This window comes from Lingula anatina, chromosome 6 (assembly GCF_051362555.1).
Source record: "Lingula anatina isolate TDL-2025a chromosome 6, LinAna3.0, whole genome shotgun sequence".
In the NCBI taxonomy this organism is placed as follows: domain Eukaryota; kingdom Metazoa; phylum Brachiopoda; class Lingulata; order Lingulida; family Lingulidae; genus Lingula; species Lingula anatina.
The window spans coordinates 14,606,118-14,627,831 of NC_141772.1; the positions used below are offsets into that span (position 1 = coordinate 14,606,118).

Here is a 21,714-nt window from a genome sequence, read left to right on the forward strand (position 1 = left end):
AAATTTGTATATAAAGAAGATCGCTGTAAGGCGTGATTTAGTATGATATATCTCCGTGGCTGACACTGACCAAACTCAGAATGTTGAATGCGTCTGAATTTGAGATCTACCGGTACATCGCGCATTTGGAGTAGGCGCTTTTACCGCCGTCTCGGGAGAGCCTTCTTACGCTCTCTGTTATCGCTGTAATAATAAACAGCGTTTCTTTGGCAGTCTTGGGGCGTTTGACAAGGGCCCTTACAACTCTTCAAATCAATCTGGTGAATTTGGCAGTGTCAGACTTAATGTGCGCCATGAGCATGACGGCATTAACCTGCGTCAACATCTATATTCAGACGAATATGCCACTTTTCCAAAAGCCGAAAGGGTCAGTTGACGGCGCTTCTGCCCTTGATGAAGCGACCAACGTGACCGAGAACGCTACCAGTACAGCACTTTTTGAAGATGTCACCACTCTGGATTCCGACGAGAATGACCCAGTGGGTTTGATAAGCATAGCTTGCTTTGAGCGGTTTATCGGCAGCCTGACGTGTTATTTCACTTTGTTGCCAGTGATGGCCACTACCTCTCTCATCTACCACCAACTCACCATCATATGGTTTCCCTTGGATTTGACCATAAAGAACAACAAGAAACCAACGGTGCTTTTCGTGATCTTGTCCTACCTCATCCCGCTGGTAGCCTGGGCCATGGGAATCATCTTTGCAGTTGTAAAGAATCCCCAAGACGATTGCTTACTTACGCTAATGTCTCAGCCAGTATATTTAGCCGTAAGTGGGACTGTTAGCATAACAACTGTCATAGCGTTTGTTGTCAACACGGTTATGCTAGCCTTACTCCTCTACAAAGCCCGGAAACAGATGACACAAGGCCCATCGAAGATCATGGCGGAAAAAGCCTTCAAGACAAGTCTAACTATAGCGATGTTGTGGGCTACCATCTTTGTCCTTTGGAGTTCCGGCGTCGTGGCTTTTTCCATATTTTTCTCTTTCGACCTTATCCATTCGCCCATTCCTGAGGATTTCACCACTGTTCATGTCGTGGCTATGAACTTGTTTATGCTGAACCCGGTTCTGGACCCTATCATATATGGCCTGCGTATTCCTGAAGTCAAAGAAGCATATACGCGTATGCTGTGCTGTAATAACCCACAAAGAGGCAACAACATCGTGGCGCCCATCGCTACAGCTACCTTGGGTACTAGGTCAGTAGAATCTCAAGACACTAGAGAACCGTGCGGTTCTTTTGAAATCGAGAATTATTAATATATTTTTTGCCTAGGAGAAACATTGTATTAGAGCTAGGCGTGTGGTAATCATTATGTACATCTCCACGCTTAAGTGTGTTGTTTTCAGTTTGGTTATTGTAATTATAGGCGCGAAGGAAGCAAATTTATTTCTCTTTGTATACATGTGTGTGTGTGTGTGTGGGGGGGGGGGGGGGGGGGTAAATATTCAGAAAAAGTATCGTTTTAGTTTGAGTATACAAGTTAAAGATTCATATGAGTATACTCTAGAACATTTATTCAAGTATTTAATGATACTACATGTATATTAATGTAAACTTTAATGCAGTATTTAAGTTTATCAAGTGTGAGCCTTGTGCAAAGCATTGTTCATATCGTTGCTATGAACTTTGTTTATGCTAAACCTGCTTTTTGACCCTATCATTTTTGGTGTAATTATTTTGAACATCTCCACGCTTAGGCGTGTTGTTTTCAGTTTGGTTATTGTTACAGGTCCGTAGCCAGCAAATTCAAAAGGGGGGTTCTTTTTCTGTAAAAGTGGACCTTTTACAATGAAACTTATGTGTACCTAGATCAAATTTTACCCTAAATGGACCCTTTCATGACAAAAGGGGCAGTTCTTTCGAACCCCCCAACCCCCCTGGCTACGGGCCTGTGTAATTACAGGCGCGAAAGAAGCAAACATATTAATCTCTGATGGAATTTCATCTGTGTAGTCGTAGGATATGATTCAAATATTAAACTTTTCAATTTCTACACTAAAAAATAGAGCTATACCTGACAGCACTTTCGAACACATCCGTGATCGTCTTCAGTGTGATGTCATATATGTCATAACGTCCCAGATGACCATGAATTAGTGGTCAAAAGTTTTAATTTTTTTGAAGAGTATTTTTGGCAGAACATTTCCCCCTGTTGTTCTAATTTCTCCCGAGTATTATTTTGAAAACCAACAAAGTGTAAATTTAAAGTTAAAAATATGCATTGAATGTCCTTATTCAGGCGCATGTTTCAAGTGGGCACGCGTTTGAGAAGGTAGCCATTACAAATAGTTACACCTCTCCTTGTCTCCTGTGCCTTTAACTGACGTGAGTAAAAATAGTTAATCCCCTGACTCCTCCCACTTTATTGCTATATTTTGGTATGTCAAAAGACTCGAAAGGTATATGGAAGCCACTTTCTCCTAAAAAGTGTTTTAACATCATTGTTTATATCCAGTTTGCTTAGCATAAGCTGGGAAGTCATTCCCATTGGACGGAGGGATGTTATCAGTTATTATTTCTGAAGGAAACCAGATTCCCTAAATATCTTATTCAACCGCAACACTTTGTGCTGAAATCAATTTTTTTATATTAAAGAAAGAATGAAAAAAACAAGTTAATAAATAAAATTTGATTAATTAGATTAAAAGAACAGCACGCGTATTCATCAGTACCTGTTATTACAAACAGATTGTTAGAATTTGCTTAATTAGATTAAAAGAACAGCACGCGTATTCATCAGTTATTACAAGCAGATTGTTAGAATTTGCTTCCCTCCGAAATTGGCACCAAGTTCTGTCCAGCAATAGACAGGTGGTTCGGTCTTGCAAAGAGACATGACCTTTTGCATTAATTATTTCCTGCCCTCATATCCATAGAGGGCAGATCCTTGTTAAGGAACGACTACAATGGGAGGCACTCAAGATGCTGTTTTACGAGGGATGTGTTGCTCTAAATGTGATATTATATCTTACCTTGCTTCAAATAACCGAGGTCAAGAAACGTATGTCATCGATCAGTTAATTCATCGATGAGTTTTGTATGTATGGATGAATGTGATCACAGTTCTTTATCAATTTCAACTGTTGCCAGCTGAGAAAGGTTTCTCTCTGCCAGCAACTAATAGTAGACATTATTTCCCGTCACAACTGGTAGCTCCGACCTTGAATTAAGAAATAAATTCCGCTATACTTTTTTCAATTCCCCTAGAATTTGGTTTTACCTGTAGTTCCTTTATATCTGTTCCTCTATATCCAATATAGAGGTGCATTCACATGCTGAATTGTCCAAAAATTTAATAGAATGAATTCAAAGTTGTATTCATTTTTATTAACGTATATGTGTATAGAACAAAAATCCACGGCTGTCTCGATTAAAATTAAAATTTTAATTTTTACCATGTCTTTACGCAAGGAGCCCTAAATGGCAACATATGTTCTGGAGACGTATCGTAACGTATGTTCAAGGTCATTGAATTATAATTTTAATACCGCCTTCCGGTATATTTAGTAGTGATTCAATCATGGTAATTTATACATGACGTAAGGATGTTTATTATAAAATTTTAAACTGTACCTCAAGGTGCCTGGCGTCATGGCTAAAACTAGGTAATGCATGTTCCCCAGAAAAATTGTCAAAAGTTTAATTTTATTCAAGTATTTGGTGCAATAGCAAGCAGTGTTTTCTGTTGCATGACCGAAAAAAATATAGTGAGTCCATGATAGTTTGACATTTCTGATATATTATTTTGATCACGAGGGAAAGTAATTTATTTAATACTAGAATGAATTTTCTTTAATATTCAGTATCACTTAAGTGTCTCAAAAACAATTAACTGCTCTATACAGAAGATTATTACAATTTTTTACAGCATTATACTTGTAGGAGATAAATCAAAGAACAAAACCAATGATGATTAAATTTTCGAAGTGAATAAAACGTTTCACAGTTGTAAGTTTTGCATTTGTGACGGCAACATATAGTTCTTTTTGAGGTTAGACGATGAATTATTTTTTTACTATTCATGGTTCCAGGAGAGTGAAACTTTGATTCAAAGTTTTTCGTGTGGGACCCTAAAATAATCAAACATAGTTTGCTATCTGTGCACTAAATATTTTTAAGAGCATACCTGTGACATCAATTGCACCGCTATATTGGGTTTGGGTGTAAAGTCACAATTTTCATTTTCGTGATATGATGCTGAGTATTTATACGTCTACAGTACACAACAAATATTGGCACATTCGTTTGTTAGGATTTCGAAACACCGAGACACATACAGATTCCGTCTGGAGAAGGGCGGCGGTGGAGATATGATTGAGGGCGTCTAAGTTGCATTCCAGCTAATTGTCACTGCGTGATAACATTTCTGCTAGCGTTTTAATCATAGGGACAAGCTTATACGGTGTTTTAATTAAGGGTAAACAATAAGCGGATTCTCGCCATGAGTGACGAAGTTAATCTAAGTCTGTAGTTGTCGTCACCCAACAAGTGAATCAAACACAACAAATTACTTGAACAATTTGATTAATTTCCAGAACTCCGACAATTTTCTGTTCTTAACTCAGCATCGTGTAATTGACAACAAGAAGAATGTTGAATGCATCTGATTCTGCGATCGTCATCGCACAGTTGGAACAGGTGCTTTCACCACCGTCTCGAGAGATCCTCCTTCTCGGTTACCATCTGCCATCGTTCGAACGAGAAAGAAATTCCGCATTTCCTAGAGAACTCAAGAAGGAAATTTGAGTCTTCACGGGTACCTTCTGCCATCGTTCGAATGAAAAAAAAATTCCACATTTCCAGGAGAACTCAAGAAGGAAATTTTGGGTCATTTTAGCTTATATAAATTATCTTTAAATCTCTAAATACTACATGGTAGTGTTATGGGGACATCTTTAGCTTAAAAATGTGTCACTTGCAAATGAGAAAATTAGAGTATAAATAAGAAAATTCCTTTATGTCGCCTTTATGTCGCCAAATGTTCAAAAGCACAACGAAGCACAGTTTTTGTTAAAAATCAAATAAGAAATAACTTAATATGACTGATATTGTCATTTATTAAAATGACGAAATGTAATATGATAATAAGTTACAAAATGGGGGATAGTAACATCATAAAATTAAATGAATGGTAACTCCTACAAGGTAAAAACACATGGATGGAAACCCATCCGAAGGAGCAATAACAGCTCAACAACAATACATCCTTGTGGACCTGCCGGCCAATAGGCTATCCGGTAACTCCAACAAGGCAACAACATATATATATATATATATATATATATATATATATATATATATATATATATATATATATATGGTTACGTGATAGTGACCAATCATAAAGGAGCATAACAGCTCACAGATAATATACATGTAAGCCATGTCGACCAGAAACCACAACGGCAAATATAGGATAACTGGTAACTACAATATAATACAAGCAAATGGATAGTGACCAATTGCAAACGAGCAAAAAACAGCTATATATATATATATATACATAAAATTAACCGAAAATAAGTTACATAGCGTCCATAAAAGCCAAACAGCATAAAAAAGTAACAACCCGGACAACGGGTCTGGTGAAAAGAATAAAAATTATTATAAGTATGTGAACTACATGTATAAAAATACAGTTAAACATCATCGATGATTTATCACATAAATCTTACAGGTAGTTGCAAATCACATCTGCAACTGAATGAAGAAAATAACCACTTACATAATATAAGCTACAATCAAGGTCAACAAAGTATATATATAAAACAACACCAGAAGGCAAATAACAGTGTTAACAGGTTTATGGGGGGGGGGGGGGGGGGTTTCCCCTCCTAACCCTCATCCTCGCCACCCCACCCACCTAAACACCCTGTTTCTCTTCGACAAACGATTCTGGCTTCTCAGACACTGGAAACTAGAAACTGGACACTAACTTCAGTGTCCCTCGTGGGTTTACATTGAGAGGGGTCATAGGAATGATACGGTGTTTGGCATGGTTATTTCCAGTCTTTAACTCGCCCAGTGCTGTTACATATTTTAACGTATTGCTTGCTGTAAAATATTTGAACATGCGAGATTTTATCATTCTGTTACAGCGTTCAACAACTGAACTTTTTCAATTTATGTGCTAAAAATCCATTGCTCATTGTTCCTGAAAGAGTGCTTGGAATTTCCTGTTTATTAATTCTGTCCCAGCATCTTTTTGAAGTATTACTGGTTTTCTCTCATCGGGTGAAATATTTTTAAACGCTTGTACTTCACTATCAGCAGTTTTTTTACGTTGATAGCAACGATCGAGTAAAATTTGGAAAAAAAAAATTAATTACTGTTAAAAATAACATGCCCTTGTTGTATTTTGATATTGTGCTGAGATCAGCCAAGTGCCCCTGCCATTGTTGATGCTTCCGTCCGACGTCGCGTTTCATTTTAAAGCGTTTCCTCACGAGTGCAAATAATGTAAATGTATATTAGTATGCCAAAAAACTCTCTGATTATTTTATATGTAATTTTCCTTTTGTTTTTTTCGTACATTGTGATACAGTTTAGATATGCTTCCAAAACTAGTATGATATGAAGGTTTATTATATAAATTCTTTGGGTATTCGTCTGTCTGTTCTTTACTCTTTATTATGGTTTGCTTGCGGTTACGGTTATTTTGGTTTGCTTGTCTTCTCTCTCTTCATCCGTACTCTTTCAACTGTTTCCAAACAAAAGGCACTTTTTTTCCATATACTGTAGCTCTTTAAAAACGTCCGAATGCCATTTCACTAGGCGTCCGTGGGGTTTCTTTCTACTTTACCCTCTACCAGGCCCACAGATTGGTTTATCAGTAGATATTCACAGATACGTCTTTGACTAATTCATGGCACATTCTCGCTTGTGAAAAAGTGTATGTAATCAATATGAGGCCTTGGTAGAGTGTAATAACCCTTGGTGCACATGGGTGATAACATTTTGGTCACAAATTTCACAATGACGTATTACTGACAGTAAATATATTTATCACAGTTGGATTGCTAGTATATAACTTCCTGTTCAAGTTCAATGGTAACTATGGTTACCTTTGCTAATTTTGGAGTTAAAGTAATATGCCATGAATTTTGTACAAAAGAAATTAATTGACATAACGAAAAGATTGTTTTGGTCGAAATTCATGAAATGGGAGGTGCTCACAAATTCAAGATGTTCGAATTTCATGAAATTCAGTCACATTTTTGACCGGAGCCTTATGCTATCATTTCCAAATTAAGGGCAAATAACATATTACTTTCACTGCTGAATAATGCAACGTTGTACTTTTTATATCGCGACTATGTAATTAACAGTTTCTAATAGTTCTAATTTTGCTGCATCTTTTTGCTAGTTTTCCATGCAGGGACACTTTATGTTTAGCTATTAACATTCATATCAATACACAATGTATTACAGGACATACCATTCTGTTAAAGACCAAAAAAAAAAGAAAAAAAAAGAAAAAACAAACAAACAAAAACAAACAAACAAACAAAAAAAAAAAAAAATTACTTAAACCTAAAGTAAAAATACCAAATCATTTACATTGTTTTCAATGCGATGTTTATTTCTGAATCATTTAGGTTTTACACTTAAAAAAACTCCATTGCTAACAGTGTACTCTTTAAAATTCATTTTGGAAAACATATCCTTAAGGTAGATTATATAAATGTTATACAAAATTACATTTTTAAAAATCCGGTAAAACTTTCAGTTCTTCCGTTTCAGATTGCCAATAAGCTTTTGGGTCTGGCAAGAATTAGGATCAAGTAAGTCTTGTTGACTTCTAGTATTTGTGTCTTATAATTCTGATTTATCTAATTTCAATATAAGTTATATGCAAATGATGAGTTCAGACTCCCAGCAAGTACAGAAAAATATCATAAGATTACCATATATATATATAAACTTCATGGTAGCATAATAGTAACGTTATTTATCTGGTCTGGCCATGTTTTTAACTTTATAAGTATGAATGAAGTAGGAATCTCAATTAGTGATTTGTCTTGGGTAAAAAGGTAAACAGACATTTTTTACAGATAGCTATAAACATATTCTGCATACACCTAATTTCATACATTAATATATTGATTTCATATTTTCAGTAGACAAAGACACGTTATTAGTGTTCCATACACATATCTAAACATACATGAGCTCATAGTCTACATAATTAATATATTAATCTGTTGTAGCTTTCAGAATATGAATAATAACTGTGACAATATATTTTTTGTAAGCAAAGATGTATGTTCAATGTCCCATGCACTATTACAAATACTTCCTAATTTTTCAAAATGAAATGATGACACATTTTCTGTAAATGAAGTACATAAACGTAAATTATCATTTTATATACCAATAATTTCCTATTGCTAAAAAGCAATATCTATCTATGAATTCATGTAAAACAACCTTATCAATATAATAATAATAATAATTATACATACATACATACATACATTGAGGCCCAAATAATAAAGAATCTGTAGTTAGTAGCAGTTATTTTAGCCTATATTAAACATGTAACCTGTAGTCCCTGTGCATTCAAGTAATACTTGGCATCATTTTTTGCGCTGCCATACAACAATGTAGGGCCTATGAAGCAGACAGATTAGTAGTTGCAAAAATTACAGAATAGAAAGTAATTAATTCAATTTTCGCTAAATTAATATATTTTTCTTTATATACATATATATTAAAACTCAAAGTAAACACAAACATACGTTAAACATTAAGAGCTTCAATTTTTCATCATAATGTACTTTATGTACAAAATGTACGAAACAAATATTTAAGATTTCAATAAAAAAAAACATTTAATTTTGAAGATTTGAAGAGCAGCCAGATACTTTTGTGAAAGTCGGGGCTACTTGAATAGTCTACGGGACCGTTCACATGCAAAATCTATTTTCTAAAAATCTATTTTCTAATCGCAGTATCTTGTGATCATGGTCTGTGCCCTGAATACCCCGCGGCGTAATTACTAGCAGCGCCAGCCAGTTACTTCCAAAGCTGTAATTAATTCTCGGCTGTACTCGGATTGATCACAATATACCGCGAATAGAAAATAGATTTTTAGAAAAGAGATTTTTCATGTGAACGGAGTCTACGTCTACTTTTGTTGTAACAGTTGTGATCACATAGATATTCTTGGAGAATATAGGAGCTCTCAGAGGTTCTTGAAGAAGTCGGGGTTTGGTCTATGTATACTTGACAAAAAAACCTACCCCCTATCGCATTTCTCTACATTGCTACAAGGGTACCATTGGATTCATTTTTAGTATGACATCAGAAATAGGTAACTTATTATTGTTTAAATTGGGAATGTGAGTAGTAGAAGACCGACCTAAATGTACCTAGCGTGAACAATGAAATAAACCAACTTGAGATGGATAACTTTTACCAAATGATCGATATAGGAGTTTTGACTCTCCAAATTGCTAGAAGGCTGGGTTGCTCCACGAGCAGCATTCAGAGGGTCAGGCAACATCATAGCCAAAAAGGCATACGGGCAAAATTGCCTGGATAAGGCCAACAAAAGGAAATCACACCCATAGAAGAAAGAGTGTTAACAAGCCTTTCTCCTAGGAAACTTTTCCTGACATTTAAAATCTTGACTGCAACATTTAACAAGACTAGGGCACACCGTAATTCTAAGTTTACTGACATAAGACTTTATTTTGGAAAGTTTGCTGTCAGGCGACCAGGGACCTTCTACGGTGTACCAGGTGTTATACCTGAACACTGGCATAGGCACTAGCCAATAACTGGGAAAAGATACTGTTCTCAGAGGAAAGCAGGCTAAGCATTGTGAGAAGTGATGGGTGCGAAAGGGTTTGGAGAACAACTTGTAGGAAGTAAATTCCCAATTTTCTGTGGCTGGTAGACAAGATTCACAGTACATAAGTCATGCCATGGGGAGTATTTGCTACTGTGGCGTAGGCGAGCTGGCAGTGTTACAATTTGGTTGTACAATTAGTAACTTTTTGTGAAAAATCCTTTTAGAAATTGAATAAAAATATTGATTCACTGCATTAGGGTTGATTCTTTTTGCTCGGGGAATGTAGATGTTCTGGGGGAAATGAGGACTATTCCAAAAATCTGGATATAGTTATAGTGAATATCAGGATAATCTGGGAGAAGTAAGGATATGCAAGATTGAATTCAAACTCTTTTTACTTACAGAAGATGCATATGAAAATGAATTAGCTGGGCTCTCTGGTGCTATGTCTCATAGACAAAAAATTCAAATGAATTACTAAATTTTCGCAAATTGCATGGTAAGTAATATTTTAAAATGTTGATAAGTTTTAAAAAATAGTTGGCCAGATTATCCTGATATTCATTAACTAACGGTGGATTGCAGGAAGTTAATTATTCACTACAAAACCATTATTGGGAATCTGTTTATAGCTACTCTCTAACGTAATGTATTCTTGCTCATTTCTTTATGTACACTCTTACTCAAAAAATGGAATACTTTTCAAAATCTTTAAATTTTCACAAAATCACTGATATACCTGGCTAAGGCAATCAGTAATAAAGTTTGCTAAATATGGATGTAGAATATGGATCATTTTGGTTGTACGTTTTAATTACAATATGACATGATCCATCTCAACTATATCACTGAACAGAATAATTCTTCAGTCCCCAGGAAATTGAACAAGTATACTGGTCTGTTTTTTTTTCTGATTTAAACCTCACTGCCATAGCACCATTGGGGTGCTACAGACCGAACTATAGGGAAGAGAAAAATGTCAGAGGCAACTACAAAAAATGACCTGAAGTAGGCATTCATGCAAAGGGTTATGTTAATATGAGCCAATTAGCACCAGAAACCAGTCACGTCAGTACCTCTAAGAATAGATTACAACATCCAGGTTTGTAACAGCTACCCGAGACCAATTTTTACAGTACAATATTGCCTTTGAATGACTGTTTTCTCCTTTAATCTCTGCTTTCTTCAACATAACCTTTGATTTTTCTATAAATTACCGATAATTCCACTTAATATATTTGATCCCAAGAGCTTATCAAAAGGAATTAAAATCCCCCAAAATTTTGTGACTTGAACTTAGAACACAGCATTATAATTGAGGTCAAAAGAGCTGGTTTAAAAATTACATTTTGTCTTAGTTTGAATTTATTTAAATCTTATATCCTAGTCAAACTAGAAGTGGAATGAGCTAGAATGTTGTCAAAATGAAATTTCCTTGTATATTCCTGGGTATTTGAAGTGCGTTCTAAAAATTCTAAGTGCATTCCCCACATATGGATCTATTCTTGTGTCCAGTCCTAATGTTTTGCTCATGTTCAAAACTTTCAAAGTGTATTCCAAGTGGAAAAAATATCGAATGGTATTTTAAGTGTATTCTAACTGCACTATAAGTGCATTCTTAATAGCATTTGAAACATTCTGGTCGCATTCGAGGGAGAACCAAAATGACAAGACACTTCAAATCCAATCATAATGTTCTGTATGTACCTCAAATGACCCGGAATGCAACTCAATGCATCTCAATCCCGCACAAAAATGCATTAGTATCGAAGTAGCAAAGAAGCATTAACGCAGTAGTGGTGTGGAGCATATTTGCAGTAGAAATGCAATATAGCCTACTGCAATTCTACTCCAAAAAGTACATAGGTTTGTAGAGAGAGGAGCATTAATGCAGTAGATTAGCAGCATGATAGAAGCATGTTTCAAATATGCTAATTAGCTCCCAAATCGAAGCAGATTTGAGGCATGTTTGCAGTATGAATGCAGTAGTCTACTGCGCTGGAGTATCTACTGCGTTTTCTTGCGGGATTGCTTACAAAATCCTATTTCGGCCAACAATCAAACTGCACTCATGCTGCAATTGAAGTGTATTCTAAATATTCTCACTGCATACATCATCAATATTCCTTATGTGTTCAAACTACATGGAAGCTGCATTTGAGCACTCATACATGAACACCTGAAATGTGCACAAATCATTCCAGGAAGGTTTCAAGGCCCCATCACACTTATTCAGTATCTGCAGTATTCAAGCAGAATGAGAAGGAATAAAGAATTTTCAAAGTTCGCACCACATTCGGGGAGAAATTTCAAATTGATCTAAATTTTTGTGAGAATACCGTTGGAATACTCATAATGTGCTTGAATCTGCCTGGAATGATTTGTGCACATTTCGGGTGCATTAGCTCTCAAATGCAGCTCAAATGTAGTTGGAAAACTAGGAATATCGATAATGCTGTCAGAATATTTAGAATACACTTTGAATGCCGTACGAGTGTAGTTTGAAATGGCTTAAATAGGATTTGGGCAGACATCGAGATGCATTCTAGTTGCCTTGCGGCTCATTCTAGCAGGATTTGAAGTGTCTTGCCATTTCAGTTCTCCCTCGTGATCAAAATGATTCGAATACTGTTGGGATTCTCTAAGAATATTAAGTATTACTCATAGTGCACTTAGAATACACTTAGAATTCCAATCAATGTTTCTCCAATTGGAATGCACTTCAAAAGTTTTGAGCATGAGCAAAGAATATTTGGAATGCACTCAGAATTTTTACAACACAATTCAAATATCCTGGAATATACATAGAATTTTCATTCTTACTACATTCTAGCTCATTCCGCATCTAGTGTAACTAGGGCATTAGGTGATATTTCCTGCCGAATGTGGCGTGAATTTTGAATTTTTTTGAATTTTTTCCGGCACATTCTGCTTGATTACTTCTGATTCCGAATAAGAGTGACTGGGGCTTTAGATGCAATTTCCATTTGGAGAATTGTATCATCTTGAGCAGGAGTGTACATTAATCAAATAGCATTTTATAAGAGGTTGCAGTATTAGGAAGCTTAAGGCCTTGGAGCCCTTCCCTCACTTATTTCCAGATATTTTTTCTGATATACTGATGCTTGTTCATACTCACCCATGGCTCGCAGTACACTACATATATTGTTGTAAAAGGCGACAATATTAGGGTGTCTGGGACAAACCACCTCTTCCATCAATTCTATACATTTTTGGTAAAAGACAAGTGCCTCTTTGCTTTCACCCAAGTTTTCTAGTGCACAACCAATATTGTTATATGTATAAGCAGTATGAGGGTGTTTGGGACCTAGCAGTTCTTCGTGTACTTCCAAGCATTTTTTGTAATAGGCAAGTGCCTCTTTGTACTCACCAATGTTTTTTAGTACACTACCAATATTGTTGTATATGGCAGCAGTATCAGGGTGTTTGGGGCTAAGTAGTTCTTCCGCCAATTCCAGGCCTTTTTTTAAATAGGTTAATGCCTCTTTACACTCACCCATGCCTTTAAGTATACAGCCAATATTGTTGTATGAGGCAGCCGCACCAGGATATTTGGGACCAAGCGCCTCTACTTTTACCTCCTGGCAACTTTTGCAATATGAAAGTGCCTGTTTGTATTCACCCATGGCTTGTAGTACACAACCGATGTTATTGTATGAGGTTGCAGTATCAGGGTGTTTGGGCCCTAGAAGCTCTTCTCTAATTTCCATGCATTTTTTGTAATAGGCAAGGGCCTCTTTGTACTCACCCATGGCTTTCAGTACACTACCAAAATTATTGTATGAGGAAGCTGTATCAGGGTGTTTTGGACTAAGAAGCTCTTTTCTCAACTCCAGACATTTTTTGCAGTAGGCAAATGCCTCTTTGTACTCACCCATGTCTCGTAGTACACAACCAATATTATTGTATGAGGTAGCAGTATCAGGGTGTTTAGGACCTATAAGCTTTTCCCTTACACCCAGGCATTTTTTGTGATAGGCAAGTGCCTCTTTGTACTCACCCATGGCTTGTAGAGCAACACCAATATCATTGTACGAGGTTGCAGTATCAAGGTGTTTATGACCTAGAAACTCTCTTCTAATTTTCAAGCATTTCTTATGAAAGTCAAGGGCCTGTTTAGTTTTACCCATGGCTTGAAGGACAACACCTATATGATTATATGAAGCAGCGGTGTCGGGGTGTTTCGTACCAAGAACCTCTTCTCTCACATCCAAGCATTTTTTGTAAAAGGCAAGTGCCTCTTTATACTCACCCATGGCTTTTAGTACAATGCCTATGTTGTTGTATGAGGAAGCAGTATCAAGTTGTTTGGCACCTAACAGCTCTTTCCTCTCATGCAAGCTCTTTTTGAAATAGGCCAGTGCCTCTTTGTGCTCACCCATGGCGTACAGTACAACACCTATATTATTATATACGGCAGCAGTACTAGAGTGTTTGGTGCCAAGAAACTTCTCTCTCACATCCAAACATTTTTTATAAAAGGCGAGTGCCTCTTTATACTCACCCATGGACTTCAGTATAATGCCAATGTTGTTGTATGAGGCGGCAGTATCGGGGTGGTTGGGACCCAGAAGTTCTTCTCGCACACAAACGCATTTTTTATGAAAGACAAGTGCCTCTTTGTACTCACCCATGGCTTGTAGAACAACACCAACCTTGTTGAATAAGGCCACTGTATCAGGATGTTTGGGACCTAAAAGCTCTTCTTTCACATTTAGACATTTTTGGTAATAGGCAAGTTCATCTTTGTACTCACCCATGCCTTGCAGTACAGCACCAGTATTGTTGTTTGAGGTAGGAGTATCAAGGCGTTTAAGACCTAAAAGGTGTTCTTTCACATCCAGTAATGTTTTGTGATAGTCAAAAGCCTCTTTGTTTTCACCCATGATTTCCAGTATACTACCAATATTGATGTATGATGTAGCGGTATTAGGTTGTGTGGGACCTTGCAGTTCTTCTTTCACATTCGGGCTTTTTATGTGATAGGCAAGTGCCTCTTTGTACTCACCCATGGCTTCCAATACACTTCTGATATTGTTGTATGAGGTGGCAGTATCAGGGTGTTGGGGACCTAACAGTTCTTCCCTCACATATAATGATTTTTTGTAATAGGCTTGAGCATCTTTGTACTCACCCATGGCTTGTAGTACACTACCAATATTGTTGTACGAGGCAGCAGTATCAGGATGTTTGGCACCTAACAGCTCTTCCCTCACATCCAGTGATTTTTTGTAATATGCTTGAGCATCTTTGTACTCACCCGTGGCTTGAAGTACACTGCCAATATTGCTATGTGAAGTGGCAGTATCAGGGTGTGTGGGACCTAAAAGCTCTTCCCTCACATTAAGTGACTTTTTGTGATACAGTAGAGCTTCTTTGTACTCACCAATGTATTGCAATACGGCACCTATATTGTTGTATGAACCAGCTGTTTCAGGGTGCTTGGTACCAAGAAGCTCTTCCCTCACATCCAGTGATTTTTTGTAATATTCATGTGCCTCTTTGTACTCACCCTTAGCTTGCAGTACACTACCGATATTGCTGTATGAGGTAGCAGTATCAGGGTGTTTAGGACCTAGAAGCTCTTCCCTCACATCCAGTGATTTTTTGTAATAGGCATGTGCCTCTTGGTACTCACCCTTGGCTTGAAGTATACTACCAATATTGTTGTATGAGGTAGCAGTATCAAGATGCTTGGGACCTAGAATTTCTTCTCTAACATCCAGTGATTTTTTGTAATAGGCATGTGCCTCTTTGTACTCACCCTTGGCTTGAAGTATACTACCAATATTGTTGTATGAGGTAGCAGTATCAAGATGCTTGGGACCTAGAATTTCTTCCCTCACATCCAGTGATTTTCTGTAATAGGCATGTGCATCCCTATATTCACCTATGGCTTGCAGTACACTACCAATATTGATGTATGAGTTAGCAGTATCAGGGTGTTTAGGACCTAAAAGTTCTTCCCTAACATCCAGTGATTTTTTATGAAAAGCAAGTGCCTTTTTGTACTCACCCATTTTTTGCAGCACAGCACCTATTTTGCTGTTCACTTTTTCTACATCAATCTGAGCGTACTCCGAATGGCTTTCCATTCCATCTACTACTGTCTGATAAATTGATAGAGCTTTTTGATTAAGTGAAAGATTATGGAACACCTCTGCGATGAGTTGCAAATTTATGAATGCCTCTTTTCTCTGTTGTATCTCAGATGAGTACAACCTTGATTTGAGCAAACTGGCTGTCTTATCTAGATGGGGTGACATGTTTGCCAAACATTCCAATTCAGCAGCACTGCTTTGATGCACATTGTATAGGTGTTTGAGACGACCTATGTAATAATCACAGTATCTCTCTTGTGTATGAGAGATTTCATTGCTTGTATTTGCATGAGATTCTGCATAGTCTCTTAGCAAAGGATGTAGATCATAGGTATTTTCATCGGAGTTCAAGAGGGATTTAATGGTTATACTCCCAAGGACAGATTCACATTCATTCTCATCTATTTCTAAAATTTCAGAAACCTCAATTGAAGTAAATGCGATGGGAAATATATACAGTCCCCTAAATACCCTCTGCTCTAAGGGATTCAGTGTTTCATAAGACTTATCTAAAGGCGTTGGAGTGCTAGATAACTGTAGAATGGTGAGGACATTTTTCTGTTTTATTTCCTCTAAAACGGTGTTTATTGTTTTGAGTTTAATTTGGCCAGCAAGCAGTTGCAGTGCAAGAGGGTTATGGCCGCATCTGTCTGCTATTTCACCTAAAGCTTCTAATTCACTATCTGTGGGACTGATTTCTCCCCAAAGAACTTTTAGTGAAGATATTTTATCAAGAGGAGGAATGTCTACAGTAACTGTCGTATGTGACAGAAGACTAAAGGATTCACGACTGGCGCATAACAGTGTGATAAACTTAGATGAATCCATTAAATCTTGCAGTAATTGCAGAAACTTGTGTTTTTGTGAGTGCAAAATACTGTCATTATTGTCAAAGATAAGAAGAGTTTCTGTATTCAAACTAGACATAGTGTGTATGAGTTTGTTTTCATAATCTTTGTAAACGTCATTCAAAAAAATAGCTGGCTGGTAGTAATATACCAGTGACAGTTTGACAGATTCAAGATTTAAAACTTTTTCCATGTCAATATATAAAACATCTTTTCTGTGATGTCCAACCTCGATAGCCGTGCTTGTTTTACCTATACCACCCATCCCTGTCAGCAAAATGAGTTGGGTGCCATCTGAAACCTGCCCCAGTATTTTTTGCACCAAATCTTTGCGTCCCTTCAACGTCAGATTTCTATTTGGAAGGGAAGTGGAAAGGAGCTCACAAGGTGGTTCTGAAATGAGAAAAATAGGTGTGTGATCGTATTGTGATGCAAAGAAATATAAAACATGTGACTCGTCTATAACGTCAACTTGATATTTAAAGGGTGATTTCACACACATGCACACACACACTCAAGCACATAATTGTCATCCTTTACCTCATTAGCAACGTCTATTTCGACAAAGTAGCAAAACTAGGACATAAATATTACATGGACTAGATATGACATTGTCTCTTGTGTTAAATTGGTGGCAAAATGAATAGAAAGACATTCAGAGAGACCAGCCATCTGCCGAACTCATTCATGACACCACATGCCAATATTTGTTTTAATTCACAATGTTCAAAAAATTCCTTAGAAAATTCAGTCCAGACGAGGGAAGATGTGATCATCACCATCATTATGTAAGGACTTTTGTTAGCTTTTGCCAAAAGTCTTATTTACAACCTTTCATAGATTCTTTTGGACAATAAATTTTCTATGGCCAGTGCAACACTTACACATGTTAACTTACATGTGACGTCATAATTGCTATTTTAAGGTAAAAATTGAAAAACCTTTTTTTCAAATTTCTCCTTTACCTGAGCATCCAGGAACACCATTTAACACCAATTCAATGACACCATTTAGTACTTATTTTGTAAAAATGTTTAGTTCAGATTTAATCATTGATAACGCAAAATAAAACCTTTGCTAAATAAAAATCTGTAATAAGGGGCTCATTATTCCATAACAAAACAACAAAAAATAATAATAAATGAATAAATAAACAAATTAAAAATTACGATACAGGATGGTAGCTCCTTCACTCTTGGTGAAATATGCCAATTTTCTTGACAGAATCTTGTTCGAGATGAGATTACAACCTATACGGATTGCTATCTTATCTCAAAATACAAAGGCATTATAATAATGTTGAAGCTTTTTATTGTTTTAAGTCAACACCAATATAGATATATTCTTGAATAATTAGGTACAGGGAAAACTTATTCTCTGTATCTGTATGACAATAAAGGCTTACAATACCCTTTTAATCTTTAAGAAAACGCTCATTCATAGTCTATTATATGGGTTTGTTAGTTAAATCTACCTGCTGCATGTAGTGGATCAGTCAGCAACTTGTCGTAGTCTTCACTGGAGTAGAGTGGAGACAGAGACAACAAAAGAGATTTCAATTCGGTGAACTTGTCCTTGAATTCTGCATCTGTGAGACCGGGGCCCCCATGTGCGAATTCGTTGCGATATTTCTTCACTCTGCCAATCTGGGCTTCCACGGAGGTGTCTGTTGCTGGAGGATTCTCCCAGCTGGCTTTTGGGTTCAGTGTTGTGATGTTTCTCAAGAAGACAACTGTAAGAGTTAAATCTAAGTCCTTCAATGTCACAGTTGTGGAGGGATTCCCAGAGGGGTACAGAAGCTTCATTTGACTGGAATTCAAAATATTTCGTTTTTTCAAACGGAGCAAAATATGCTTTGCTTTTTGGTCGCCAAGAATACCAAACAACTTGTTGCCTTTTGTAGGATCGAATACACCTATATAAGCTGTTTGTAACTGTGTACTGAGAACATCTTGAAGCACATCGTTAGAACGATGTATCAGTAGCCCCATTCGAATTGCATTTTCTCTCTCATTTTGTGGTGTTGCAGTAACTGCCATTTTGTCTTAGATCTGGAAAATAAAAGATCATCTTTACCCCCTAGCTGATTTAGTGCGACAGACACCAAAGCCGGTTAGTCGACAGCTAGTGGGACTCCCCAGGGAGTAAGATCGATCCAGAGGGATCGATCTAGGCATGGAAACCCAGTCTAAGTCATGTTATACATTAATAAAAGACACTTGCCTAAGAGATGTGAGTAACTTGTTGTCATCAGATAGTAATGACCCAGTTTTGTAGGTAAAGGTTATCTAACAAGTCAATCAACCGCATGTACGTTTCGGTGTTATCACTAATAGTTCAATTCTGCAGATAAAGGTTAAAGGTACACGGGAACTGAGCATCGGTGGAGCGTGAATTCCCAGTAACACATATAAACCACTTCTAATACATGTACATGTAGTTTCTTATACCACTCAAATTAAGTCGACATGCCAAGGGTCAAACTGAATAAATCACTCGATCAGCCATAAATGAGCTTTAGACTGCTCCTTTCTTTAATTTTTTGGTCAGAAAGTTCCCCTACTTATGTGACCTACTTTTCTGCCTCATGTATATACATCATAGAAAGCTAGCATAAAAAATCTATACAAATATCATGTTTACAAATATCGAGCAATGTCTTTTGGCAGTTCTCTTTTTTATAGTATTAGAAACTATATGCTGTCATTTGGCTGTTGTTGCTGTTGTTTTTAACACGAATGTGACTGTAATATTTATACCCTGGTACCGGTAGGTCAGGAAACTGATTGGTCAATAAGCTTTGTTAATGCAGATGTTTGCGGGATTATCCTAGCACTTTTCAAATTTTACTTGACTCTCATAAATGAAAATAGCGAACAAAGCTCATTTTATTATATTGACGTTTATGTATAAGGGACCATTCCCAGAGACTATCGTACTATATCCAAGGGGATTATCAATGTATTGCAATGAACTGAAGTGGCTACAATGTCTTTCACACCTACTGGGGTTGATAGGGTAATTAATTATCGTTTATCAGCTTTAGTGGGCGTCCCAGACATCTAAGCCACTAAAGCTGAAAGCAATTTAGCAAGATACCTCTTAGAGATGGACTGATCCTGTTAGATTGATCTAGGGATGAAAACCCAATCTTAAACATATATGCTCGGCCATAGTGTCTCTGTCATTAATGTCTAACTCCATGTAGTGAATTGATTGTAGGGGATTGATTCTGTGCCCATTAATTACTAAAGAATCAGTGTTTGTAACCATTGGCAAAGTGCCCATCCTCAAATTATAAAGATACATTGTAATTTGCTATTATTAGAATAGAAAAATAAATAATAAAATAAGAATAGAAAAAAATAATAACTGTATTAAGAGTCCATTTCTATTTCATATTTTCCTTTTTAGTATGCATTACTTGAAATGAATTTTCTTTTTCTGCTTGCAACCGTAAATATTTTACTGATTCTTACCCTTGCCCAACCCAGATATGTCTCTACAGAGGTCATTTTGGTCTGTAGTCACCCTGTTGAGAAATCTCAAGGCTGATTACATGGCTGGTAATTGTTTGCATAACCGCCCAGGCACTGCCACTTAGCAGGTCCAGTCTAAGTCTGCTTGACAACAACCTAGACAGTTAATTGCTCTGGCCTTAATCACCTGCTCTTCTGTGACAGATAAAATAGCCCCCTATGAGTAGCATGTTACTTCGGAGTGAGGCTAACTGAGGGATACCCTGAAGTAGTTGTAGGGGTATAAATACTAGCAGCCCGAGAGCATTGTTATGGTATGGAGCGAGAAGAAGCAGATCGGATAGCAAGAAAAATTTGGGCTTTTGTAGGGGTGACAGACCATCAATTTGTAGCAGTGAGTGCTGCACTCAGTGGGAAGGACGTGTATGCTGGCATTCCTACAGGAGGTGGGAAAAGCCTACGATTCCAGCTGCTTCCATTTCTAGAAGAGTCCATGCCGAATGTCCTCTCTAACTTGACCACTTTCAAAGAACTTGTGTACGACCCACTCTTCGGTCCCACTACAATTGAACTCTTGAGTATAAATCAAAGTTATATTTATTTAAGAAGATAAGATTTTACCCAAATCACGTTGCCTTAACCTACGATACGGGCGCAGTGTACTAATGTCACAGATAATGATATTATGAAATCAAACTAATGTTGTACCGCGAACGTACTTAGAAGGCTGCCATTCGTAGTTCAATTACTACTACCAGCGAACACCAATCTACAGCATATCGTAACTGCGGGAGACGTTTTTTTTCAAATAGTAATAAGTAAGGCATATTAAAGACTAAACAGAGTCTATATGATTGCATAAGAAAGACAGTACCTCCAATAATTAATTGTTAGAACGTCTTATCTCTCTATTTTCTCGTTTTTTTACGGAGCAAACATCTGACGTGATATCCGCCATTTTTTAAGCTGCAGTACGGAATTGTGGGATACGGCTTATTTCAGGAAACCCCTTCCAACCACGTGACTGGTTTCTGCAGTCAGCAGAGCCCTAGACAGGTTGAATAACGCGCAGTTAGCACATCGTCGCGAAGCAAACTCCTGTAGAGCAAGTATAAAAAGCCTTCTGCGCGCGGATAGAGATAATTATTACCACATGGGATTTCTCAATAGGGTGACTACTGCTAGTTGGACTGAAAATGTCCACAAAAGAACAAAATGATCCCAAATTAGGAAAGTAAACTGCTCCAGTGGTCGACGCAGGAGGAAGGGTCTGTTGTGATCTACGGGTTTCTGACCAAGGTGGAGCAGTGACAGTAGCAGCGGCTGTGGTTTTGATACTTTATTCATTTCAACGAACAGCGTTTTAGCCTCAAAACGTGGATGTGTGTTGTTTTTCAATGTGCCTGGATATTTAGCCATTAATTGAGTCTCTCATTGCCACATCCCTCTCCAACTTA

At 37.1% G+C, this 21,714-nt stretch overlaps 1 protein-coding gene across 2 annotated transcripts; it reads right to left on the reverse strand.

The window, feature by feature from the left end:
* Positions 1-7,576: 7,576 nt before the first annotated feature.
* Positions 7,577-21,222, reverse strand: LOC106170943 (uncharacterized). Of its 2 annotated transcripts, XM_087015258.1 has the most exons (4): positions 21,132-21,222; positions 20,258-20,817; positions 18,253-18,829; positions 7,577-17,171 (listed from the first exon to the last, which is right to left on the reverse strand). In XM_087015258.1, the coding sequence occupies exons 3-4, from the start codon at positions 18,815-18,817 to the stop codon at positions 12,874-12,876; spliced, it is 4,863 nt and encodes a 1,620-aa protein (XP_086871384.1). In that variant the 5' UTR covers positions 18,818-18,829; positions 20,258-20,817; positions 21,132-21,222; the 3' UTR covers positions 7,577-12,873. The 2 variants fall into 2 exon arrangements, with proteins under 2 accessions (XP_086871384.1, XP_013406468.2); XM_013551014.2 differs by lacking the exon at positions 20,258-20,817.
* Between the last annotated feature and the right edge of the window lie 492 nt (positions 21,223-21,714).

Bases quoted from the DNA above. Each gene is read 5' to 3' on its own strand.
- LOC106170943 (XM_013551014.2), bottom strand. From the start codon at position 18,817: ATGGCAGTTACTGCAACACCACAAAATGAGAGAGAAAATGCAATTCGA. The intron at 17,172-18,252 runs GTAGATTTAACT...TTCTCATTTCAG, and splicing joins TGATCCACTACATGCAGCAG to AACCACCTTGTGAGCTCCTT.